The sequence below is a fragment of the Ursus maritimus genome, unplaced genomic scaffold (assembly GCF_017311325.1).
Source record: "Ursus maritimus isolate PB19 unplaced genomic scaffold, ASM1731132v1 scaffold_30, whole genome shotgun sequence".
NCBI classification, from domain to species: Eukaryota; Metazoa; Chordata; class Mammalia; order Carnivora; family Ursidae; genus Ursus; species Ursus maritimus.
In genome coordinates, this window is record NW_024425564.1 from 562,070 (window position 1) to 588,935 (window position 26,866).

Sequence of the window (26,866 nt, forward strand, 5' to 3'; positions counted from 1 at the left end):
ACGGAGTCACCACTACGTTTGTACTCATTGTCCTGTTTCCTGGGTCAGGTTGAGAATTCACTGAACTCTTCCCTGAACCCTGGGAAGTGGATTTTCTACATCGTCAGCCTCCCTAGGAAGCCCTTGGAAGGCAAAACTTTCAGCCTGTTAACAAACAAAAAAGTCTATTTCAGTAAGAGAGCTTCTCTGACTTTCGTAAGAACTTACTTAATTCATTCCATGGGTAAAAAAAAGATGTACATATACACAATGGAATATGACTGAGCCCTGAGAAAGGGGGATGTCCTGCCGTTTGGGACCACATGGGTAGGCCTCGAGCACGTTATGCTAAGCCAGATGAGTCAGAGAAAGATGGGTTCTGTATATCATTTCTGTGTGGAACCTAAAAAGGCCAAACCTATAAAAAGACAAAGTAAAATGGTGGTTACCGTGGACAGGTTGGTGGATAAGATTGATGGTGTTTTAAGGGTACAAACTTGTAACAAGAAGTAATTAAGTCATAGCGATCTAATGCACAATGTAATGAATATAGACAACACTGTACTATAATTATGTACTGTGATAAATATCACTACAGTGGCAATCATAATGTATAAATGTATCCAAGTAGCACGCTGTACACCTCAAACTTACACAAAGTTGCCTGTCGAACTTATTCAGTAAAAAAAATTGTTAGATCAAAGAAGAACTTATTCGGGAAAGGGGAGGTGGAGTGTACCTGCCGGATGGATGGGTGACTGACTTGTTAGGAAGCAGAGACTGTGCCCCATCATGTGTCTTGTGTCTCTCAGAGGCCAGTGTGTGTAGAGCGGCAGTAAAGGGAAATCTCACTGGGGTGTTCAGGTTTGAGGCACTCTGGTAGGTATGAGCCAAGAGAGCTAGCATCAGGCTTCTTTTTACCCCTGCGCATAAAAGCCTCCTCCATCAGCAAGGGACAGTGGCAGCCTGTGGGGCTCTATACTGCCTAAGAGAGGGGATGGGGAAACCTCCAGGACCAAACTCACACAGTGACCCACAGTGTCATCTTCTTCTTTTTTTTTTTTTTTTAAGATTACTTATTTATTTGAGAGAGAGGGAGAGAGCGAGCGAGCACATGAGAGGGGGCAGGGGCGGAGGGAGAGGGAGAAGCAGGCTCCCCACTGAGCAGGGAGCCGGATGCGGGACTCGATCCCAGGACCCTGGGATCATGACCTAAGCTGAAGGCAGACGCTTAACGGACTAAGCCACCCAGGCATCCTGACCCACAGTGTCTTCTAACAAGGGCCCGTCAGCGTCCACTCATCCTAAACTCCTCCTTCCCCCACTGCCACATACAAGCTAATGCCTTTTTGTACATTTCCCTAACCTAGAAACATCTATCTAATCATACTCAACCCATTTTTCTCCATCGTCTGCGTCGATTCTCTTTGCTTCTGTCTTCCCATCTTGCAGCTGGTCTCCGCTGCCTCTCCCTCCACCTCCTATCTCTCCTCTGTTCTGCCTGTGCAGTTGCCACTATAAAACACAGCTGTCCTACCACCACTTGCCCACAATCCAAACGTCTCTGCCTGACTTTGAAGATCTTATAGTCTGACCCCAAACTTCATATCCACCTTCTGTGTATGCCCTCTGCCTTCAGTGCCGTGGGCTGCTACCTGTTCTCTGTACTTGGCCTTTCTCATCTTCGTGAAACATCCATGTGTTATTGACACCACCTCGAATTCGGGTCTTTATTGTCCATCCCCACCCTTGCCGCTTCTCCGGTGAATTCTAGGTCATCCTTTACGCCCAACTCAGTGTCATCTCCTCTGTGAAGCCCAAACCAACTCCTCCAGACTAAACTTGGAATAGCCAGAATCCCCAGCCCAAGCTAAGTGTGGGCACCGCTCTGATCAGCCCCGAAACTGGACTCACAGACTTAGCAAGGGAGGGGAGGATTTCAGGCCTGCCTAAATGATGGGGCCACTTGAAGTGTCCAGAAGAAAGCATTTTAATTGCATACCTCTTCTTTGTAAGGAAGGCGGAACTGAATCTGGTTTGTTCACTGCCACACTCCTGCCATTTGGTAGAAGCTGAGATATATTAATGTGCATCTGTCTCCTGATCTCGAACTTAAAAGTCACAGCCGGAACTTGAGGAGTTCATGGATAGCATAGTCATTAAAAAGAAACGGTGGGACCCAGAGGTTCCACTTCTAGGCATATCCCCAGGAGAAATGAAAACCAGTGTCCACACAGAACTCGTACATGAGTGTCCATTCGCAGCAGCGTTAGTCATCAGGGCCCCAAACTGGAAACATTTCCAAAGTCTGTCAACTGATAAATGGATGGACAAAACGTGATATATCCATGGAGTATTATTTGGCCAGAAATAAAGGAATGAAGTACTGATACGTGCTATAACTATGGTGAACTTTGAGAACATTTTGCTGCACGAAAGAAGCCATGTATTGTGTGATCCATGTGTATGCAATATCCAAAATAGGTAAATCCCTAGCCACAGAAGTAGACTGCTGGTTCCCAGGGGCTGCGGGTGCTGGGGAGAATGAGGCGTGACTGCTAAAGGGTAAGGGGTTTCTTTTGGGGGAGATGAAACTGTTCTAAAAGGGATTGTGGTTATGGTTGCTCAACTCGGTGAATATACCAAAAACCAGTGGATTGTAGGCTTTAAAAGGGTGAATTTTATGGTACGTGAATTGTATCACACTAAAGCTGTTATTTTTTTAAAACAGAACAAAGAGTCTGCAGGCATTCCCAGGCCAGCGCCACAAGTACCCTTCCACAAAGGACTCATGTTGGGGCCTGGGGACAGCTCTGTGCAGTGGGAAGGCCCTCATGTGTTGGCCCTGTTTTGTTAGCATCTATTCTAGATTCCAGACCCCCTGCAACTTTGGCTCACAGAAGGCCCGCACTGATGTTGGGGGGCTCTTAGCTGTTGAAAGAGGCTATACTGAGACCACAGCAGAGAAGCATAACTTGTCTCCACTGTACTTTCTCTGCCTTTTCCTTGCAATTCTTTTGAGATGGAAGAGAGGCATGGGAAGGAGATTCACTTTCCCCTGTCTCCTGTTTCATGATTCTCTCTCCCCAGATGTGTGGCTGCACCAGGGATTACTGCTCTACTGCCCTTTTTTTTTTTTTTTTTTAAGAGAAGGGGAGGAAAAGGGGGAGGCACGAAGGCGGAGCCAGACATGGGGCTCGATCTCACAACCCTGAGATCATGACCTGAGCCCAAATCAAGAGTCAGACGCTTAACAGACTGAACCACCCAGGCGCCCCTAATACATTTTTAATTTACGAATGCAAATCCAGAGATCTCATTCTGGGCCTTTGGGGTGAGAGGAGGACCTTGCTGACATCGTAAAAAGAATGGTCCTATATTTTCCTCACAAGTGGCTAGACCACAGCAGACCACTGGGAGCCGGTGGAGCCTTCGGGAGGGTTGGCTTAGTGGCAGTGGGGCGGGTGAGCTGCCAGACTCTTGATTCCAGCCCCATTTACAGCCCACTTAATGTGTTCCATTCTAGGTCGGCAGTATGAGTCCCCACTATAGAGTCTCACACTGCCGTTGTAATGGGATTCTAAGTCAGTAAAATTCAGATTTTGAAATCAGAACGATCCTTGCCCCTAATGTTACACTAGAGTAAGTACATATAAACGCAGGTTAGAGACGTTTACGTGACTTTGACCTGACTGAGCAACAGCCCTCAAAAATGGCCCTTTCGATATAAAACCAGTCTAATCCTGTGACCACAGAGCTACATGTGCCATGTTGGTTCTGCACCGGCCTCTTAGAGGTCTCTCAGAGTGCATGGTTTTTAAGTAGCATGTCTGTGTTACCCCACATAATGCATTTTTACTACCAATTATTGTCTAGCCTAACTCCTTGCTGGTAATTCTGTTTGATTCTTTGATGGCATCATAAAATATTGATAAGAATAACAGTGGTAAGAAAGGAACCAAGAACCATTCTTATTAATACATATAGCAAATATATTTCATTTCTCCTGATTCCATAATTCTCACTATTATTTGTCCACTTAACAAATAAACAAACTGAGCACCCACTAAGTGTTAGGCACCGAGAAAGGCAGACAAGATACCTACTTTCATCGAGGCAATACCAGATGAAGAAGAAACTTGCAACTACTGGTAAATGCTGGAGAAAATCAAACAGGAGAGTAACTAGTAATGGGACTCTCGTAGACAAAAAGCAGCTTGAGCTCTGAAAGGCCTCTCTGACAAAGTGACATTTGAGCTAAGTGAGCCAGCCTTACAGAGGCTTGGGGACAGAGAATTTCAGGAAAATGTAAGGCCACGAAGGAGAACTGAACTTGGTGTGTGTGCTGCTGAAGCCTAGGGAAGGAGTCAGACAGTGCCAGGTGGAGTGGAGAGGCCAGGACCTCTCAGATCGTATATGACCTTCAGGTCTTGGTAGGGAGTGTGGGTTTCATTCTAAGAGCAACGGGAAGTTATGTAGGGTCTTAGGCAAGAGAGTGCTATGAGCTGATTTCTGCTTTTTAAAGACACTCCAGTGGCTGTGTGGGGAATGAATTGGAGGGAGATAAATATGGAACTGAGAGACGAGTAAGGTGGCTGTTGCTATAACCCAGAAAAGACATGACAGGGTCTCGGACTAGGGTGGTGACAGCGGGAATGGTGGGGAGTGGTTGGCTGTGGAAAGCAGACTGCTGATGGACTGGACTGGGAGCCGGTGTGGGGACAGCGGAGAGGAGACAAGAACTCTTGATATGTACCTTATGACTCTGTCCACAGTCCTGGACATTTCAACATTTCACTGTTTTTATCAATGCCCTGACAGAAAACAGAGGGCAGACATGAGATTCAAAATGACCTCTCCAGCCTCTAATGTGGGACCAAACCAACAGGATGAGATTTAATGGGAATAAATGTGATGCCCTCCATTTAGGTCCAGAAAATCAATTGTGCAAGTACAGTAGGGAGCAGTCAAGCTTGAGAGATGTTTATGTGAAAAAAAGCTGTGGTTTTAGTTGGCCACAAACTCAATATGAGCTAACAGGATGAGGCTGCTATAAGCTTTGGGCAGTCCTAGTCTACACTGGCTGCATAGTGTCCGCATGCCCATGCGACCTTCCTGTTGTGCTCCGTGTTGGGCAGGACACGTGTGTCCCTGCTTAAAGAAGGACATTGCAAATGACCAGGTGATGAGAGTTCGTGAAGCTGATCATGAAGGTGGTGTGGGAGGAGGTCCACCGAAGGAACCAGGGATAAAACAAGACCCAGGTAAGATAAGATCAAGGGAGTTGTGAGGTCATGATAATGATCTTCTTTTTTTTTTTTTTTTTTTAAGTAAACTCTGTGCCCAACATGGGGCTTGAACTCATGACCCCCAGATCAAGAGTCGCATACTCTACCAACTGAGCCAGCGCCCCTGATAATGATCTTTAACTGTGTGCAGAGCTGTCTTGTGGAGAAGAGACTCTAACTCTGTGAACCCCAGAGGCTGGCACTAACATGTTTTCCTCATGCCTTCAACACACATTTAATGAGCATCTACTCTGTGCCACTTCCTCTTTTTAAGTTCCTGGACTTGATGAGGTGCTCAGTTTGGGTCCAGAGACAGAGAAATCAATAAGTAAAGTGGTCGAAAAGGTCTCTTGGTGGAAGTACCACTGACACTGAATCCTGAAAGATGGGCAGATGCCGACTGGGGCACCCTCTGGGGTGGGGAAGGGCATTTATTTGGAGGCACACGAAGCAAAAGGGGCAGCGTGTGCGAAGACATGAGATGTGACATAGCTTAGTGCATTCAGGTAACTAGGCCTGGTTTGGCCTGACTGGAGTGTGGGCTGGGAGGTCCAGGGACCGCCCATTCTTGCTTCGGGGGTAGGAGGATTTGTCCAACAGCGCGCCCTGGGCTGCCCCTGACATGTAGCGAGTCCACAGGGAGCAAGCTGGAGAGAAGGCTAGAGGGACAGAGTGGGACCAGACGGTGGAAGTCTCTGGACGCCATGCCGGGGAGTTTAACCTCATTCTCCTCTCAGGCAGAAGAGACGACTGTTAAAGGTGTGCCTTATTCGGGTAGATTGTGCCTACGAGAGCACGACAACGAATTGGCAGGGAGAGAGACTGGAGACAGGAAAACCAGAAAGCAGCAGTTAGAGATGAGGGTCTACCCTAGAGCGATAGCAGTATGCCAGGCGAGAAGCTGAAGGGGGGAGCTTCAGGGAGGGCAAGAGCCACTCTGTAACTCTGAGCTCTGTGTCCAGGGGCAGCAGGCCGGACAGCCTTGGTCCCAACAATCAGAGGCAGAAGAGCTTCTTCAGAGCAAAGTACCACACACAGATGGTTCCAGAAGTGCCAAATTATAACAGAACCGCTGTTCTCGAGTCTGCACTAATCAGTCTCAAGGTGCCTGGGTGCTTGGCATGGGAAGCCTGGCAGCCCTCTCTCTTATGCTCTCCCTCGAAGAGCAGGGCACTCGGACACTCTCCTCCGTCAGCAGGAGGAGCTTGCAGCTTTGTGACCTTCGGCAGAGGCCTGTGTGGTCTCTCCTGGAGCACTCTTGAACCAGTGCCTCAGCCAGCTAACTCCCGCTGCCACTGTGGCCAGCCCTGCCTCATGCCGCGATCCCCTTCCTTCCCTCCTGCCCCATCAGAGCAGCAGGGACAAGGACAGTCACTGACGCGTGTGTCCGCTGGAGCATCCAGCCAGGCCTCACCACATGGCTCTTTATTCTCCAGCTGTTTTCAAGAGGCTCATTGTTTAGTCCTCCGAGAATCTCTGGATTAGAAACCTGAGCCAGGAGGTGGAAGAATAGAAGCCGGGAACTCCATAATAAATATGTGCCCTTAAAACAGCAGTAAGTGTCAGCACTAATGCCTCTAGCCAGGACTTCAAAGCACAGACCCCCGAAGTGGTCTGACTTGGAGAGAAATCAGCACCCCAGCATTCTTTGAGAACGTGAAGAAAGGGCATCCCTGACCTGCCTCTGGACCGCATACCGCATCCCTTGTAGCAGAGCATTTGGTCTCCCCGTTCAGTGACTTGGCACAGGGGAGACTTGAGGTACACGCTGGGTAAGAAAGCCACTCCAGGACACACTTGTTAAGTAGTCGGCCTCACACTGCGCAAACTTCTGCTCGTCTCAGCCGTAAAATCCTGGGTCAAATCGTGGTTATAAAGCCGATTGCTTCCAGAGCAGCCCTGCCGTCGTTAGGCCTTTGTTTTATTCAGGGCTGGCCTGTCAGCTGTAGCTCGCCTTTGATGGGCCACAGCAGTGTGTTTCACGTCTAACTAGTGTTTTAATGTTTGTGCGAGACCGTGGTTAATTGGATCCCCACGGTACCACAAATGGCTTTAGAAGCCCCTTATGTCGGGGGAGGGAACTCTGTGACTATGCGTGTGCATGTGTGTGCGTGTACACACGTGCCCTCACACCTGAGCAAGCACCATGAGATTTAAGTGTTCTTTGGCCCACATATGCTTTGAGAGTCTTAATTCTTGTTTTCCCAAGGTCAAAAATCTTGGCATCACCCCTAGATTCTTAGCCTTTTTTCTCTCATACTCTTTTGTTGTGTGTGCGGTTCTTGGGCCTGTTGGAGCTGCCCAGCCAGGCTCATCCTGGTCATGGCTAACTCATACCCCAGATCCGCTACGAACTCCCGCCATCTTGCTGGCTGCCCTGTGCCATTGGGTCCCCGTTTATGGACTTCCCTTTTGCAGGGGTGCAGCGGCAGCAAGGGCACCCCCCTCCCAAATCTGTGAAAGCTTCCAAGCGCCTGGCTGTGCTCCAGCTTGGCTTGCTTTGTTTTGTTTGTTTGTTTTTCTAGGCTGCTTTATGTAAGGGCTCATGACTGACAGCTGTCCCCAGCCCAGCCCCTTCCTCCTCTACAAAATCGACTTACTGTGAAAAGGGGCTGTTCTGCCAGGACCCAGCCAAGGGGCCTGTGGGACTGTGGCTTTGAATCTCAGGCCACACGCCTTGGAAGGCGGGAAAGGAGGGCAGGCCATCCGGTTCTAACAGGCAGAGTGCTGTCGGGGTGGATGAGGGGCCTGGAGAGTCCCGGAGAGCCCTTGCCCAGGGTGACAGGACACCAGGGTGAGGGAGCAGCAGGTTAAAGGCTTTCAGAGCCAAGTGAGGCAGTTCAGGCCCCTGGGGTCCCAGCAACCCCACCTCAACTCCATGCCATGTCCCCGAGCACATCCCCACGGCCACACACACTCAACAGCCATACCTATACCCACTCCATACACACAGAGGCCTGGATGGTGGGGCAGGTCCAAGGCAGGCAGGACTGCCAAGAGTCCTCTGCATTGTTACTGACTGGCTCCCTCATGGGCATCTGTCCTATTGCTATACACATCCATTGGTTCTGACAGATAGGTGACCAGTGTCTGGGATTTCTCTAGGTACACATACAAGAGATGACTCTGGTGTTGCCTGCACGGTCCATTTTCTCCTCACAAAACTTCTCGTGGTTGCAGGAGGGGCAAGTGTTGGGTCTCTAGGGTGCCTGTCATCTTCTTGGAGGGTAGCTTCCATTTTGACTTTCTGTGCCCCATGTCTGTAGGAGGACAAACACTCACCTTCCCCCATTGCGATGGCCTCGTTCACCCAGGAGACGGTGACTTCCCTAAGTCACTACACTTTGAATTGTGCAATCTAACTGCCTAGTTAGGGATTGGTGTCTTATCAGTTTTCCAAAACAGAGGGTTTCACACTCCCATCCCCACTCTAAAACCTGTGGTGACCTATTTCTAGGAACCTGAACGAGCCTACCAACATTCGTGTGGGTGGAGCAGAGAGACCCACTGAGGGCAGGTTAGGGAACAGGCAGGGACAGGGATAGGTAAGCACCTTGGGGCAAGGCAGGCTGGTGTGCCGTGGGATTCCGTATGCCTGGGAAGTAAGAAGCCAGTCTGCCTCTGGCCTGGAACCTTATGTTCCATCTTAGCCAAGGGACTGTGCTCACTCATCAAGCTCAAGTGTTGTTAGTCTCTTTCGGTGCAGTGTGCATGGAGGTAATCGCGAAGTGGTAAAACTATGCAAAAGTAAGACATCACTGGATCTCTTCAACCAAGTCATAAGCTCCTTGAAGTCCAAGGTTGCTTCTGCCACTTCTTTGCACTTTCATAGGTAGTCCCTAATCTCTGCTCTTTGCCCGGCTGTGCACATGACCATTGAGATAAGCTGGTTAATTGACCATTTCCAGCCAAAATGGAGTTGGCCTCCTCTGTTAGTCTCTCTTATAATATGTGTTCTTTTCCTTGATAACACGTCATGATTTATAATTTTATTTGTAATTTGCTTATTAGTTTCTGTCTTTGCAATAGGCTTTAAGTTCCAGGAAAGTAGGGACCCTGTCTGCTTTCATTGTTCACATCTGCATTCCCAAAACCCATATAATGCCATTACATATGAATAGTTTGAGTTACTAAAGGAATGTGTTCCCAGGAAGAGATTAGCAACTTCAGAGCCAGAGAATGTCTCTGTTCTCCTAGATCTTACCAACTAGGGACGTTCCTGACCTTCACCAGCTTTGCTGGCCTAGCTTCCTCATGTACCCTGAGCATCCTGCCTCTCCCCGTGACCTCTGAACTTGACTGCTAGGACTTGATTCAAGTGGGTCTCAGAGCCTCTAGGACACATCATTGGGCAAGAGGTAGCAACTTCCTTCACCAGTTTGTTCTTGTTCTGTTTGTTCATGGTGTTGTGGGTGATCAAGGGATGGATGGCTTTGAGGCCCCCCCAGAGGCACAGAGGTGGGTCAGTGGATTTCTGACGAAGCTTGTAGAGACAAGTGCAAAGGCTGCCCTGGGGAGCACCCACGAGGAAAGCCTACTCTTTCATATCTTCCTGTCCATGGTGACTCTATGTCCCCATCTCATAGTGAGCTCCTTGAGACATGCATTCACCATCTGCCAGCAAGAATTCCATCTGAAGTTACTTACCTTCAGCTACACATGACTTTCTGAGCCACGTTTATGGGTTTACCCGATTAGATTATGGAATTGCTGCATTACACTTCATTATTACCTTGAAATCATACTTCCGTCCTGAATGACCACGTCTTGTAAGCCCTGTGAGTGCTACCTGACATACATACTCTGGAACAAGTCCCGTGTTGAGCTGTGAGTGTGTAGTGGGTGATATTTGGGTAACTCTGATTAAACACGTAAATCATGAAAATTAGAAATGGGAAGAAAGCTGTCTACTTGGATTAGCGACGGACTAGTGTTTGCTCATTAGTGGATCATTCTCTCTCCTGTAGATCTTGCTCTTCCCCAAGCATTTGTTGTTACATTTTTACCTTTCTTTCATGGCACTTCTTTACCCATGTTCAGCCCTTCCAGGAGACAGAGCCTCTCCATTTCTGCTCTTTGTCCATCGTGTGTACTTTGGCTGGTAATCTCTAAAAGCCTTTGTGCAAGGTTTTTAAATATTTTTCATCCAGCATTGGTTTTGCCCCAAGGATCATCTTCCCCCAAGCAGTGACACTGGATTTTGACAATCTTTTTCTTTCTTGTCATTATGAGATGGCCGTCATCCAGAAGTATGCTCAAGACCGTATCCAACATTAGGAGTATTGCTCAGAATCCGGGGGCTCGCCAGCTGAGCCAGGCAGACAGATAAATCCAAGAAGAGGAATGACAACATAGAAAAAGAGGTTGTGCAGGCCATGAGACTCAAGTAAATCTTACTACTGAATTGTCCGTACTTCAGAATTATAAAGAACTCCCAGCCATTCTGAAAGACCACAAGAAGAAGGAACACCAAGACAGGGATTCCAAAGCAAGATGAGAAATTGGGAACATTTGGGGAAGATTGGGGGGGGGCAGTAGCAAATTAAAAAAAAAAAAGAAAGGAAAGGAACAGAACAAAAACAAAGGAAATAAAATAAAAGGTTTGGCTAAAATGGCAAGATTGGGCAGGAACAGCGTGACAGGGACAGGGACAGGGCAGACCTGCGGGTGGGTGAGGAACTGGGTAGGAAGAAAGATAACCGAATATCTAAATTCCGAATTCCTGTGCAGGGATACCTTCCCGCGTTTAGAAGGCTGACTGTTCGGCGCTGTAGTTCGGTGGGATCAGCTGTTAGGATTCTTTTTAATAGAATTCTTTCTAAATTATTTGTGATAATGTACAAATCTTCCCCCAAACTCACGATTATAACTTCATTTCTGCTGGTTTGCCTCACATTAGATCTATTTAAAAAAAATTTTTTTTAAGGTACAGAATTAGTAAAGAAAGCAGTGGGTGGAGCTAGAATGGGATGCCAGAAAGAACACATGTGCCCACACCCCTATTTACATGTGTGTCACACATCTAGTTACAAGTCAGTATTTTGTATGGATGTCTAATTTACTTTTGTTTTTTTTATTTAAATTCAGTTAATTAACATATAACGTATTACTGGTTTCAGAGGTGGAGGTCACTGATTCGTCAGTCTTATATACTACGCAGTGCTCATTCCATCACGTGCCCTCCTTAACGTCCATCACCCCATTACTCCATCCCTCCACCCCCCTCCCCTCCAGCAACCCTCGGTTTGTTTCCTATAATTAAGAGTCTCTTATGGTTTGTCTCCCTCCCTGATTTCATCTTGTTTTATTTTTTCCTCTCTTCCCCTCTGTGATCCTCTGTTTTATTTCTTAAATTCCACCTATGAGTGAGATCATATGATAATTGTCTTTCTCTGATTGATAATTTACTTTTGATGTATGTGGGTGTTCCTATTTTTGACAGAGATGAGTGTTATATATTCTTCAGCTAGAACCTTTTCAGTTCACGGCGCCTCCATGGGATTATATTCTGAATCTCATTTTGTCCATTATTAAAATCAAGGTTCTTTTGTTAAGTAAATAAAACGATTGAATTATCAATGACAGGTTAGTCCTTTCTCTCTTCATCAGTGTGATTTTTAAACATTTTTATTAATACCTTTAAGTGCTATATTTGAGTGGCTATAAACCCTGTTTTTTAAGTAAGTCTTTTTTTTTTAACATTTTATTTATTTATTTGAGAGAGATTGAGAGAATGAGTGGGAGGAGGGGCAGAGGGAGCCACAGACTCCCCACTGAGCAGGGAGCCCGAAGCAGGAGTCGATCCCAGGACTCCGGCATCATGACCTGAGCCAAAGGCAGACACTTAACTGACTGAGCCACCCAGGCGCCTTAAGATAAATCTTGTATTTTGGTATCAAATGTATACAATTCATGATAAACACTTAGACCAGTGTCTTATCTTCCCTGGGTTTCGTTTCTTCTGAACAATGCATCGTTATTCCGGCTCCTCCCCATGCTGTGGGTAAATGAGATCACATCTCCGACAGCATTTCCTGGTCTTCAGGGGAGATCTGCGGTATCGTTAATTGGGCTGCTACTGCTCTCTTCCAGATTGCACACCACATAATGCTTGTGGCGCTTACAGTCTAGCTGGGCTCCACTGGCAAAATGATTTAAATGCTCATCGTGGACCGTGTTCAGGGCTCCCTGACGCTCTGCAGGCAGGATTCTGGGGGTGGGCTCTTGGCCTGTGTGTCTGTGCAGTGGGGTGTTGGGTGTCTGAGCCCAGAGTGAACGGGATGTCAGTGGGTTCCTGGTGGGAGGCTTTTGGAGGGGAAGCGTCTGGGCGATTATAAGAAGGCAGGTGCGGATTTACCTGTTTGCCAGTTTGTTTTCTTTGGGGGAGGCAGTGTTTCAATTTACTGCCTCCCTTGGAGGTTTGACATATCAATTAGATGTTATCGACAGTAATAGAGGGGCAGTTGCTGTAAATGTGAAGTTTTTACTGGTAGGCCGTGAAATGACACCCCAAGGGACTGTAACAGTGTGGCGTGATAAATATCGTGTTACCTGCACACGGGCAGAGGGACTGATTAATAGGGGAGGATGATTCTATCTCCTGCACTAAGATGTTATTTATTCATTTGCTGTCAATCAAACCTTCTGTTCTAATTGGCTGAAAGGTTAAATCATCAAGATCTGCTCATAAACCAAGTTAAGGTAGGAAGAAAAGCAGCATTAAGTCATAATCAGTAGCTTGTTTATTTACAGCATTATTGCATCTGGGTGACCTTGGACAGCCTCTCTCTGCCCTCTAGTTACAGTAGCAGACCCTGAGCTGGGGACTCCGTGCGTGAGTGGAGGTTGCTGGAAGGAAAGAGATGTTCGCCACGCCTGCTGGTGTAGCCGGAATCGGAAGAAGGCAGTGCTCAGTGCAGCGTTGCCTCTGCGCAATTAGACCACTGCTGCTCTTGCCGCTGCATTTTTAATGGATGGCTCTCATATTGCACGATACTTGTAAAAGGAAGACTTATTTTCGAAAAGACAAATATATTTCCACACTAACAGTTTTATAAAGATGTCAGTGAATAAGTAGAGGCATCATTAAATCACATTTTAAAGGCAGGCTTCTCATTGTGATAAATCTGCATTATCAGGTCTCATTTCTGAAATGAATCATCCATTGTAAAACTTTATGGGAGTTGAGTAAAAGATCCCTTGTTGGCCAGTACAAGTGTATATTGTCAAACCATGCAGAAAGGATAGCTTCGAATCCCACTGAAAACACTGATAGGGTTACACCCCTTTCTTAGAAGCAGTATATTTCAAGTACAAGCTACTTTGGGGAGGTAAGAAGCTTTTGTCACTGCCAAAGAAGCTTATTCAAAGAAAGCCACGAGTAAGCTCCCATTCCAGAGATCTCTCTACCCAGTGTGGCGCCGTGAGAACACAGGTTGCTCTTCAGTGGGCTGGTGAAGGTCAGTAACCCAGAACCACAGTGCCGCAGAAGGTGGGGCCTGCCCTGTCCTCACCACACGTACCGCCCACGACCCACTCTGGGCTCGTGCTCACTCACCCCTACCTCGGCCTTCAGCAGCCCAGCCAGGCAAACACGGCGGCCTAAGAAGTGGACCACTTTTCCTTTATCTTGGCCTTCAACAAATTCACTTCCATGTTGTTTATTTGAGTACTTTAACCACAGACAGACATGTCAACTCGTGAATCATGGACCTGATATACCATACAACCATATTAAATACCAGCGATCTACCATATTAAAGATAAATTTCCAAAGAAGGTCTGATTGTCACCCCTGTGAGATGACAGGGGTGGCTCAATGCCTTCCTCAGTGTTTGAAATTATTTGCAGGTGGAATTTAGGTCACCATGTCTGTGGGAAGGTGAAACAAGTGTTCATTGTTGGCTGGTGTGGCAAAAACGGCCGACATTCTCTTCTAGTGCTGAGTTCATTTTACTGTAAGAACACACCCATTTCACAACCACCCGGCCTTACTCAGTCTTCATGAATAACAAAACTTGTCAGCTGTGTTATTCCACAGTCAGACCGCGAGGGAGATGCATGACACCGTCCTAGATGGAAGGACAAGATTGGAACCATTTCTTCAAGTCAGAGAATTAATCAGGAAGGTGAAAGTTGAAGCTGGACTTCGGTAGCTAACTCAGTCAGGAGAGACTATTTAGTCTAAAGAAGAGAACATAATAGGGGCACCTGGGTGGCTCAGCCGTTAAGCATCTGCCTTCAGCTCAGGTCATGATCCCAGGGTCCTGGGATGGAGCCCCGGCATGGGGCTCCCTGCTTGGTGGGAAGCCTGCTTCTCCCTCTCACACTCCCCTTGCTTGTGTTCCCTCTCTCACTGTCTCTCTCTAAATAAACAAATAAAATCTTTAAAAAAAAATAAAAAAATAAAGAAGAGAACGTAATAAAGAAACATCCTCATGCCCCTTCCAGAGGAACAGACTGAGCGGCAGCGGAATGCGTGTTGCTTCTACGTACTAAACCCTCCGCAAAGAGCTCGTCAGCCATCAGGAGCTGTCAGTATTAACAAGCCTGGTGCACATTCTGGGCGGGCACTCACAGAAAACCGTAGGAGAGAGAGTGGCCTATCTAGAAAGTCACACTCCATAAATGGATTGTTTCTCCCCTATCAGATAAAATGTCATGCATCACTAGAAATTAAATTTCATATGTGTAGAAATTAAATATCATATATAACTAGTCATTCAATTTTTGTGCCCAAGAAATAGACAATCTGTTGATCATTGGGATTGGAGAATAAAGAAAAGACAACCGGTGTTTCCTTTGTGAGGTGGCCCAGTCATGGCTTCCTATGGCCCTCTTGTGACTTCCTGTCTGTGCCACACACGCTCAGCCTATGGGTTAAAACCCAGGCAACTGGTGGTAGACATTCCAGATCAGGAAAGTCAGAACCTGGACGTGAGTTCAACCTCCTCCTGGGATGGAAGAGAAAATTTGGGAACATCTCTGCAGGAGGAAGGGGTAAAAGTCAAGATAAGCAGCCCTAGGGGAAGTCTAGCAGGTTCAGGGGGGTTCTTCTAGAAATAGCACAGCCTAGAAGTACTTTGGGAGTGTCACAGCCTTGGATGTTGGGGTTCAGAAGTGGACTGTTGGGCTGGAAGGGTTACAGCAGGACCTTAGGACTTTAGGGAATGAAGGGAACTCAGCAGAGTAAGGCCGTATTTGGCCCATAGCCTGTTTTTATACAACCTCTAAACTGAGAACGACTTTTACATTTTTAAAGGGTTGTTTAAAAAATTAAGAATATGTGACAGGGAGCTCTTGTGGCCTAAACTATTTACTGCCTGGCCCTTTAGAGTAAAAGTGCTGACCCTGGGGGAAGGCATTGACTTGAGTATAGAATAACTGCTGGAACCGGGGTGTGGCATGCTCATTGAATGACAAGGAATGAGGTGAGAGCCAGTTCCTAGGACCCAAGTGCTTGAGAACAGGATCCAGAGCAGGGCTCACCTGACTGCTGATACCTTCCTGCATCCCCCCTGGCTGGGGGTAAGATGGAGCTGGGCCCTGGGGCGGGGGGGCGGGGGTGCTGCAGGGAAGGGAGAGTCAGGTGGGTCCCGCAGCAGGCAGCAAATCCCTCTGCCGCACAGGGAGTCTGACAGAAGAGGGATTCCTGACATTTATAGTAACAGTTTACAGAGTGCTCTCCCAGCCTCCACCTCATTTGACTACCTGCAGGACAGGCATTTTCTAGGTGCAACAGCAAAGACTCCAGAGATCAAGTGACTTACCCAAGGCCATAAAGCTAGTGAGTGGCAGAACCTGGGCCAAAACCGGGATATTGCGACTTCTGGCCAGGGTGGACTTCCTGCTCCAACACAGCTCCTGTCCCCAAGTAACGATCCTTGGCCAGCAAACCTCTACACCCAATCAGGATACCTGTGGAATACTTTGGAAAGCTGGATTTGAAACCTTCCTTGCCACAGCTTCCCCTCCATATCAGTCCCCCATCCTTACTATCACTAGAATTGTCCTCTTAGGTCTTCCTGGTCCTCTTACTCTAAAACTGCCTAGGATTTTTCCAGCTTTCTGCCTTCTACTTAGTGTAACAGAGTTGTCCTCTTTGTTGCAAAATAGAACAGTGGATCTGAAAGTGGGTCCCCAGTCCGTCAGCATCACCTGGGAACCCGTTAGAAATGCAAATTCTCAGGCCCCACCCCAGACCTACTGAATCAGAAACTCCAGGGTGGGAGCTGGCAGTGTGTGTTTAACACACCCTCCAGGGGCCACCAATGAATCTGAGACCGCCTGGAACAGTGCCTCAGAATGTCTCATGGACCATACCTCCTCCCTCCCTGCAGGAAGCCCTGCACTAGGGCGTCTCCATGTTCTCTCAGAAGGTGGTGGCCGTGTTCTCCACTGACTGGAGGTGTTAGTGACGGCTGTAGTATAGGTCATCGTCTATTGGTTCGGTCATGAGAACCAGGGAGAATTTCACCGCCACGCCAAGTTCTTCCGACGCTGTCACCAGCTGCTAAGCACCCCTGTCCTGGGGGAGAGAAGTTGAGGAAGATGGGACATGAGCCTGCTACTGTTCATGCAGGGCCCCCGACTTGGGAGCGCCAGCGTCAAAGATCTTCAGACGGGACCGTGGCATTTCTGTGGAACGCATCATGGCGCGTCTAGCTCGAGTCAGGCGCCGTAAAGAGAAGGCCAAGACAAGAACTCTCAGAAGCGTTCTACAGAGCCTGTACCAGACTGCTGGCCCCCAAATTTACTTGCTAACGGTGTTTTGACCCACGGTTGGGAATCATGATCGTTCCCACAAAGGCTGTACAAAATAAAGAAAATGAAAATCATAAAAACAAAGAAGGATACAAGGTACAGCCGTTGTCCAGTCTCGTGCTCTGGGTCGACACACTGCACGGTGTCAGAACTGGATTCTTAATTTCGTGGGGTTCCCTTTCACGATGTGTTGTCATATCTGGGAGAGATGGCTCCAAAAGGACACTTGCCGTCTTTAGTCATAGAATAGAGCAACGTCCTTCACAAGGAATGAAGGGCAAAAATACTGGTATCTTCCCCAGAGCTTTAAAACTGATGTGGAGGGGCCTTCTCCCTGGGGCAGTTTTTAGGCTGGGGCTGGAACTGTTCCTAGCGGCAGTGGCGTTAAGGGTTCTGTTGTTGTCGTGTCCATCTCCAGTGTAAAGGCGCCTCAGGACCGAGTCTCAGGACTAGAGTTCCACTGACTCGATGGAAGAAAACAGCTGAAGGACAGAACAGCTGAAATTTCATCCATTTCTGCACCTCCCATCCTACAGCGCTTCCGGACTGCCCGGCAGGACACCGGTGTGATCCTGATGGGGGCAGAGCCATCATGGAGCAGGAAGATGAGTAAATCATCTCACAACTTCAGGAAAATCTACTTTGTGCTTTCACACACTTGGTTGAACTTTTCAAAAATATTGACTAAACAACTTGCCAGCTGTGATTACCAACAGCTCTATTTGACAGTCGTTGACAGAAAGCCAATGGGCACACGCAACGTCATCTCGTGCTAACAGGGCCTTCGTTAGCGGCTGTGGAGGAGATGAGTGCTCTCCTGGACCCGGAAGAGTGATTCTTGTCCCCTGGTGGTGTTCACTCGAGCATCGGTAAACTGTTTGTTTAGTGAGCCCAGGGGCGGACGTGAAGCCTGCCTGTACATCTCCATCACTCCGAAGGTGTTTTATGTTCCGATCTCCAGGAACACAAATAATATTCTTTCTAAGCTGCTCCAAAATACAGCTGATAGAAAATATCATGGAAAAGGTGAATTGCCAGACAGTAAGCCCTCATGACCGAGAGCTTATTCATAAAATGATGACAAATTTATTGCACACATTCACTGCTGGCTTTCTGAGATTAATAGCTGATCTATCTGATTTTAAAGGCTGACAATGGAATCAGAAAGAGTTACTGGTCAGTTCTCTCACCCATCCCCTTCACCCAGCAACCTTCCTCCCCAAGAAATAATACAGAAAAATAAGCTGATTTAGCTTTAGCAATAGTCTTACAGTGTTTTATTGCAGGAGATTTCCATGTGCCAAGGATAACTTTTAACCTTGTTGAATGCAATCTGACTTCTTGGCATCTTTCTCAACCCTGCAAAACCCTCAGGGCCGGGGACCAGCACAGCGAATAACTAGGGGTAGATTGAAACACGACCTGAGAGGAAGCCGTATTTTTGTGCGTGTCTCATACTGCTTGTTTACTATGAAGTAGTAAAGAAGTCATTGTTTGATGTCTTAGCCTTGGGGCATGAATAAAATTCAAAGCAGGTGTTAGGAAATGCACTGCTTCCCCGTGTGCGGAAGCACACACACACACACACACACACACACACACACACCTGTGTACACACGAACCCTGGGTTTACAAAATATCAGGAGGGTATCTCTGAGGCTGCTGGCCTGAGGGGAATCTGGATTCATCACAGAGAGCGAGATGCCTCCCATGTGTTTTGCTCCTATCATTTTGATCCTGACTTGGCGCCTATGGCTAATAAAATGATCTGACCAGATCTCCCGGCCTGCCAGACCTCCAAGCGCTCTCCTTGCCCAGCTAAGTCCCTCTACCCATCTTGGCGGCTGATTTCTGTGTCATAGATTACTTAACCTAATTTACGTACTTCACATATGCCCTGGTCGTCTCCTGTCCCGTCGCGTTGGCCGCCATGCTCTGTGAGCTCACAGGGAGCCAGGGCCGCGTCCTTCCCTCCCGCACGCCGGCGGCCTGAAGGCACCGAGATGAGCAGAGCAGCGTCACTGAGGGGAGTTCTCAGCCAGCATGCGGTCATGAGTTTGGGGACGCTGTCAGAGAGAGACTTAGAACCAGGACAGCCAAGGGCCTGCCTGCAACAGAGCACACGCCCAGAAATTCATCGACACCAAGTTGGGGCGGGGGGGGGGGGGTGACTTTTTATCAAGAAAGTGTTTGAAAGGAGAGAGAAATTATTTTTTTTAAGTTCCACTTTTTTATTAACAGAAAATGTCCCAGAAGAAAGGTTGTTACGTGCACCATACCGCCTTACATCAGCTTTAATTGTGTTGAATGCAGCAATTTATGCAAATTCCAGAAAGGGCCTTTATGGGGCCTGCCGGAAACACTCGTCACCTTTTTATTGTGGAACTCCTATCAGAGATTCCAGTGTGTTCAGTGGCTCGAGGCTAATCTTGGGCGGCTCCGTGCGAAGAGCGATTGTTTTCATCATAGAGAAACATTTTTTCGTACTCTGGAGATTTTTAAAGCTCTCCCCAGTGCCCCCAATTTCTTACCTGTTCAGCTGCAAATATCAGGCCCTTAATGGCTAGAGAGGGAGAGTCTATTTTTAAGTTTTCACTGAATATCTCCCCGGTGTTAGGTGCTGAACGAATTTGGCATGTCATCAGATCTGGAATACCCGCAGGAGCTTAGTGTAATTTTTAGTTATGAAATTGGTCAGATTTGATTCCGAGAATGTCTGGCAGCCCTTCCAGAGGGCCACCGGTGCTTAGGTGTGTGTGCTGTGGTGGGTTTCTGAGGTAGGGTGGGGGGTTTGTTCTGCACAGGCATTTGGCGTGAATTTCCATAAAAGCAGCCCTTTTTAAAACCTGAAATTCAGGGCCATTTAGTCCTCATTGTGTTTAAATCCTTTCAGTATTTAAAACACTAGGAAACAAAATTGCCAAATTCTTAACATTTGAAAATTGGCTCCTTCCCAGGCGTGGTCCTCACATTCCCAGCGCCCATCTCAGAGGGAGCGAGCTTCTGGGGGAGAGACGGAGGCGAAGGTTGGACAGTCACGCAGAGCCAAGGAGGAGTGGCGCTCTCCTCAGAGGCAGCAGCCTTTTCAGAGCAGGCCTGCTCTCCGCACAGGCTGGAAGAAGCCACCTGTGTCATTAAATCAGTAATTCTGTGGAGCATTGTACTTGCCAGGGGCAGGGAATCCTCTGGGGAAGAGCAAACTGAATGTGCCCTCCCCCCACCAGCCTCTAGAGCTACCTACTGGCAGAAAGTGGGACCGAGCTGCCCACCCACCCACCTATCCATCCAGTGGAGGCCTAGACCCAGGTGGTTGTTCTGTTCCAGGCAAATTTCAGCAGAATTCCCAAGCACCTGAGCTGGGCACCAGTCAAAAGTAGGAACATCCCTACCGAACAATATGGAGCAAGTTATGGTACTCGGAGCCTGTGCAGGGTCTTGAGGGAGCAGTGTGTCCCCTCACGCCCACCACAGGCCTGGCCGACAGTACTCCAGTGTATTCTGGACAGGAACTTCACAGCACGTGAAACCTCAGCCCCGGCCAGATCATTCTCCCCAGTTGCCAGAACCGAGAGGTGAACAGCCCAGAACCTAGGCCGTAGGTGGAGAGTACTTCCACCCGCCCCACCTCCGAGGGAGGGCCACTCCTGACCTCCTCTGTAGCATCACCAAGGACAGGAGCCTTTCCGAGTCTCCACGTTGATGTTTCTGATTTCTCTGGTGGACCAAGAGTTACCACTCAGTGGCCAGAATCAGCATTTTGCTGACGTCCCTTCTGCACATGAGCCAGTAGTGGGCCCAGTCACATTAGAACGCTCAGTTGGTGGACTCAACACAGTGATAGCAAAGTTTTGGTCTAGACTCCTCTGCTGGCTCCTGAAGTCTGGTCTGGGTCTTTATTTCCAGAGCGAGCTAGGAATTTTGGTCTCCCAAACACGCGGCAGCGAGAGTCCGTGTATTTGCTAACTACACAACCACTCTTCTGTTCAGCTTCTTCCTGCCTGTCCCTCACCAGTGCAGGGACTGCTTGGTGGTGTTTATTCTTCAAAGGGAAGAAAAGAGTTTTTGTCTCTGACGTGGGTCTAGAACCATACGAATAATGAATTTGAAGATATCAGACAAGGTGAATTTTTTATACAAAATCTTATATTTATTGGAGCCTTTGAGAATTCCAAGGAAATGGACAGAACCTGGAGTGTTTGAGAGTAAGGACTTCCTGTCTCCATGTTGCGTCTTCTGAATTGGTTTGTTGAAGTTCTTGCAGGCTCTGGATCTCTAAACTTTGAGCAGGATTATCTTGGATAGTAACTATTTCTGAACCCATTTCTTATTCCCTTGGGCTCAAGAATCCTAGTGGTGTGAACTTTGTAACATAAAATCTTCCTACCCAAAATGCTCAGCTATATCTGGCCTCACCAGAAAAGCTAACGGAGCTCCTGACGAAGACGTTGTGCTCTCAGTGGGGAGGGGAGGGGAGTTACTGGGGCAGGAACTGGGATGGCTAGTGACCCAGTTGGTGTTCGGGAGGGTCCATAGGGACTCCAGACGCTGTCTTATTAGTAGGCTTGAGACACACTTTCCCTTGGAGGAACCCCACATTTCCCTCTTGTACCTGATGGGCTCTTGGAGGAGGCAGATAATAGACAAGGGCAAAGGTCATTAATTATAAGATCCAAGTGTGACAGAAACCCTATTAGAAAGAACACATCTCTTCAAAAGACTTCCCAGACATTTAGAACTGTTTCAGCCGAGTTTAAATTTGCGAGGGAAACCATTAAGCCTTGGAAGAAATAAATGCCAGACCAAGAGGGTGCTTTATAGACACTAATTTGATTGACCAGACCTCCCCTGTTGCTATACCACACAAAAGCTCTTGCCCAGACGCAAACGTGTGTGTGCCCGCACGTGCACGCACACACACCCCAACTCCCACCACCAGTTGTGTACAAACATGAATACAGAGGCAGGAAGAAACATGCATTTTCTTTTTTTTTCTTCACACTACTCAAAGTCATTGTGTTTCTAGCAGCTGCTGCTGCAAGAGAGAAGCACTTGGCCCCAGAGTCTGCTTATGTGTTTGAGCCGAGAAAGCGATTTTTGTTGCAAGGAGCTCTAAGTGAGACAGACAGAGTCAGAGAATAAGAGAGAGAGAGATAATTATCTAAATTATGTTCGTGCTATTATCGAAGACGAATATAGTTAAAATGTAATTAAATGTGACGGGCTAGCAGGATGTAAGCCAGGCTTTGGAATGCTAATCATCAATTAGCATGCACCCCCTTGGGGGAATCAGGGAGCCTCAGTGGCGGGGAGTGGATGGCACCGGAGGGGGGGGCGTGGGGGTGGGGGGCCGAGTGAGATGCAGAGGATTAAAACAGCCCCTCTCCCCTCTGCTCCCACACACACTCATTTGAACACGCTACGAATGTCCCCAGGAACGAACCTTCCTGTGGCTGCCACAGGGTTAGAAGCTTTCAGCTGGGCTCTTATGAGGAGCTGGCGGGAGGGTCCTGACCCTTTCTTTGAGAGAAACTCCTCTTAAAGGGGAAATTACGCTAGGAGCAGGGACCGGCTCATGTTAGAGCAGCAAATGCAAGTGCATTCACCAGAGCGGCCAGAAAACATAAAGTGCCCACATAGGTCCAGAAGTCTCAGAGGCAGGAGGAGCCCAGGGCACGGCTGATCCGGACTATAATTAGGACAGTAGATGACACACATCTGTCCCAGCAGGCTGCTCCCCACCCCACCATCGCCAGTCAGGGTAAGGGCTCCGCCTCCAGGACTCATGTAGGGCCCACCCCCAGAGATTCTGAATTTAACTGGTCTGGGGTGTGGCCTGGGAATGGGAATGTTTAGAAGGTCTGCAGAATAACCTCCTGCCAACCATAGCCAAGGGGAGGGCAAACAGCAGTGACTGAAGACTGTATCAGCTGTTCTGTGCTTCCACAAACCTGTTGTACCAGTCTCAAGGCCAAGAAGAAAACCGTGTAAGAGAATTGATTTTTTTTAAAGATTTTATTTCTAAGTAATCTGTACACCCAAGCTGGGGCTCGAACTCACAACCCCAAGATCAAGAGTTGCAAGCTCCACCGACCGAGCCAGCCAGGCACCCCAGATTTTTGTTGTTGTTGTTAATGAAACATAATTTGTATATCTTTCCTGGCGCTAGGTTCCCAAAGAATTTTGAGGTGGTGTGATTCCTGTACAAGAGTTAATTTGCTCCATTTAGCACTGCCTGAACTCTCTCTAAGGCTGGGATAGAAACCTGGCAGCCTCCTTGAGCCAGGTGGGTGATGTGAGTGAGCATAGCAGGCCAGGGGAGGCTCCAGGGAGTGATGGAAACCACCAGAAGCTCGATGGCCTGGGTCTGTCTCACTCACCTGAGCTGTAGACAGTATTGTCTTTGCAGAAAAGGATCCAAGGATACCAGATCTTCAGGTTTCCAAGAGACACCTATTTGTACAAACCTGTTTGTATTTTTATGTAAAATCTCCCAATTTTTAAGTGGGACCTAACTCAAAATTTTAAAAATACTCAGGAAACCAACAAAAATATGTCTTCTGAGCCTCCCCTGTGTGACCTTTGATCTCAGGAAGCATTTGGCTGATCAGCGTGTGACTAAATGGTCACTACTCCCAGGGGCTCCTTGCAATCTGTTTTCCCGCCACCTCTGTGGGACCTGCAGTCAGGTTCCACTAACTTGGCAGTGTTTTTCCTCAGCCTGGCGTGTAGAGGGCTCTCCGTAAATAGTTGTTGAATGGAGAGACAGACAGGGTAAATGGAGCGAGCCCAGAGTTCCCTGTAAGTCGGGGCAGCAACACAGCTATGAAATCCAGTTAAGCGTCCTGCAGGACAAAAGAACTTCCTCACAGGTGCCAGATTCGACCTGCCCTGCGCTGAGCCTTGCCTTCAGACCTGGGTCAGGGATCTGGGGACCAGGGAGCCCTTCGGAAGGGGGGTTAATGAGGATCTGGGCTGACCCTGCCTCTCTGCTGCTAGGACACGGGGTCACTCTGCCTCTGGGGCGAGGGAGGGGGCCCAGCATGTGCCAGGCTGGGAGCCGCTGGGGAAGGACACACAGGGCCCGGTTTAGGGCCTGTTACGACCCCGGAATCCCCGCCTCAGCCAGTGCTGTGGGAGATGCCCCGGACCTCACAGGCCCGGTCCAGAGCACAGTTTTACGACGCTGGTGTCCTCGGCCTGTCGCAGCTGCAAGGCAGACGGTGAGAGCAGCACTCGGAGGGACGGCGGGCAGCTGTGCGGTCCTCACTCCTAAAGAACTGTCAGAGGGATCTTTGGGCGAGTCTGGAGGCTTACTCAAGGCCTCTAATACCTGTCGCGTCTCAGCGCCACACAGCTCTGAGCGGGCGCCGCTGTCACCGCAGCAGCTCAGTTGATAGGGCACGGCCTTTAATGTCCCCTTCCTCTGCGAGAATCCTTTCTTGGGAAGGCTCCTGTTTGCCTCCCAGCCCTGCTCCCGAAGGTTGTAAATAAATCCGCTCCCCCCCACATACCCTTTCCATTCCTCATCACCATAGGCCTGTCTCCTCCTCTGGCTCTGCTTTTATTTTTCACCTTCTGAATTTTTAAATTGTTATCAAAGTTATACAGGGACATTGTTATAAAAGCCAAGTAGAAGCAGGAGCCTCATTAACAAAAAGCTGGAGTCCCCTGCTTCACCCTTCCCTCCCCCCAGGCCCACTCCGCAGGGGCAGCTGCCTTCCCTCCTTCTCTTTAACAATTTTTTAATGTTTGGAAAAGTTAGTACGTTCAGAGGAAATACCTTTAATATGGCTTAAAAATTAAAAACTAAGGACAGTGAAATTTGTCGATCACCCACCACCTCTTCCTCCAGAGATTATACATAAATGACTATGTGGATTCTCCCCATTTTCTTAATACAGATTTCTCTATACCTTGGAGATTTCTAGAACTTCTCCCTCCCTCTCTCCCCCTCCCTCCCTCTCTCCAGCTGCATAGGCCTTCATCACAGGGCTAGAGATGGACCATAATTTACTTAACCAGTCCCTCATGTGAGGAGCGTTAGGTTGTCTGGATTCTCTTGCTCTTCAAACGGTGCTGCAACGCAGTCTTACTCCCGCTGTGTTGCCCGCGCTGTGAGCGTGTCACAGCTGCCGTGACGTGAGAGGAATTGCTAGCTCTGCGCTCAGGGTGTGTATATTCAAAGTGTTGCTAGTTGGCTAAGTCAGTTTGCACCTGCCCTGTGTGAAAGTGCCTGTGTCCCCCGACTTGTCCCACATAACACGTGATCAGACTTTTAGGTTTTAAGGCAAATACGTTCCTGCCTTAGAGACCCTTCCCCCTCTCCTGAGTATACTTCTCTCCCTCCCCACTCCTCCCCCTCCAGTTCAATCGCAGCTTTTATCATTTATTGTGAGCATTAGCACGACTACGTAACTAGTGTTCAGAGCTAAGCCATGTAGTTTGCTAAGATCACCATTCCTTTTAGTATCATTTGTTTTTCCTGGAGTTAAACATTACTTACTTTTCTATATATGCCATTCATTAATTTTCTAGGCACATATCACTTATTTTTGTCAGACCCACAGAAATCCCCTCAGGCTGGTCTAATACTTCTGGTAATTTGGTTTTCCTCCTGGAGCCCTGCCTTCCCTCCATCGCAGAGCTAGTTGCCCTAGGCCTCAGTAGGCTCCCATCTTCCACTCTCCCTGCCCACCCTCCAGGAAATTCCCCTCACATCTGTTCTGTCAGATCCTCTCTTTGTGGATCCTATAACTTTCTTTGCCATAGTTTAATTCTCTATTAGTGGTGGAGCACATTTTCTGGAAGCTTCTAGTGAATGCACTGAAGGTAAATTTTTTCAGATCTATGCCTGAATTGAAGTTTCTTTATTCTATCCAAATATTGACTGGGCTGGGAATAGTCCGCTGGCTGGGACTAACTTTTCCCTCAACATTTAGAAAGAAGGGCTCTGTTATCTCCTCACTCCCAGTGTCACTGTTGAAAAATCTCATGCAATTTTGGTTCCCTCACCTTTATGTTGACTTGCTTTTGCCCCATGCAGAAACATTTAGATCTTCTAAAGTTTCTCAATAATATGTTTTGTCTTCTTATCGTAGTGGCCGCTCAGCGGCCTCTGTAACTTAGGAACTTATGTCCTTCACGTATGGGAAGGTGTGTGTTTTTACTTTGACAGTTAGATATCTCATATCTTCTCTGCTCTTTTTTCCTGGGACATCTACTAATTGGATAGTGGACCTCTTAGTTGGGTCCTCTCATTTTCTTATCCTTTTTCTTCTATTTTCTATCTTAGCCATCTTGTTTGATGTTCTACAAAATTTCCTCAACTTAAGCTTCTGTTGTGTTGAATTATTGATTTCAATTCATAGTTTTAATTGACAAGAGCAATTTCTTATTCTGAATATCCCTTCTTCATATCATTTTATTCTTATTTCAAGAGTGTAATAATTCTTTCATCTTTCTGACAGAGTATAAGGGTTTTGCTTCCTGAGGTTTTATTCTGTCTACTGAATTATAACTCTATCTTCTGAATTATTCTTCTTTTCTATTTGCTTTTGGTCTCTATTTTTCATGTTAGGGTCCTTTGTGCCCCTTGACTGGCTGTTCACCTTCAGACGTTAGGCACTGAGAAAGCTGGTTGGAAGTTTTGTGTAGGAGGGCGTGTTTGTGGACTTCCTACAAGGTTATCAGACTGGTCTTTGGGCATTTCATTGGGAGACCCCTGCCTGCTCCTTCAGATCCAGCAGATCTGTTTCTTCTCCTGAAACGCTTTTCCAGATCCACATGGCCATTTCTTCTGTTGGTGTAGGTCTTAGCTCAGTTGTCACTTACCAGAG

The 26,866-nt window shown here is 47.8% G+C and overlaps 1 protein-coding gene and 1 pseudogene across 4 annotated transcripts in view; one reads left to right on the forward strand and one right to left on the reverse strand.

Annotated features, from left to right (window-relative positions):
* BTBD9 (BTB domain containing 9) overlaps positions 1 to 26,866 on the forward strand; it is a 406,941-nt gene that overhangs the window by 352,300 nt on the left and 27,775 nt on the right. The window contains exon 10 of one of the 4 annotated variants that reach the window (XM_040644645.1): positions 16,607 to 18,803. The exons of 2 other annotated variants lie outside the window; for them this stretch is intronic. In XM_040644645.1, coding sequence (XP_040500579.1) covers positions 16,607 to 16,724 — 118 coding nt within the window. In that variant the 3' untranslated portion in view covers positions 16,725 to 18,803. Of the gene's footprint in view, positions 1 to 13,066; positions 13,374 to 16,606; positions 18,804 to 26,866 lie in introns of those variants that run through there. One more of the 4 variants, XM_040644647.1, reaches the window with a different exon arrangement.
* On the reverse strand, positions 4,056 to 8,974 carry LOC121106040 (annotated as a pseudogene).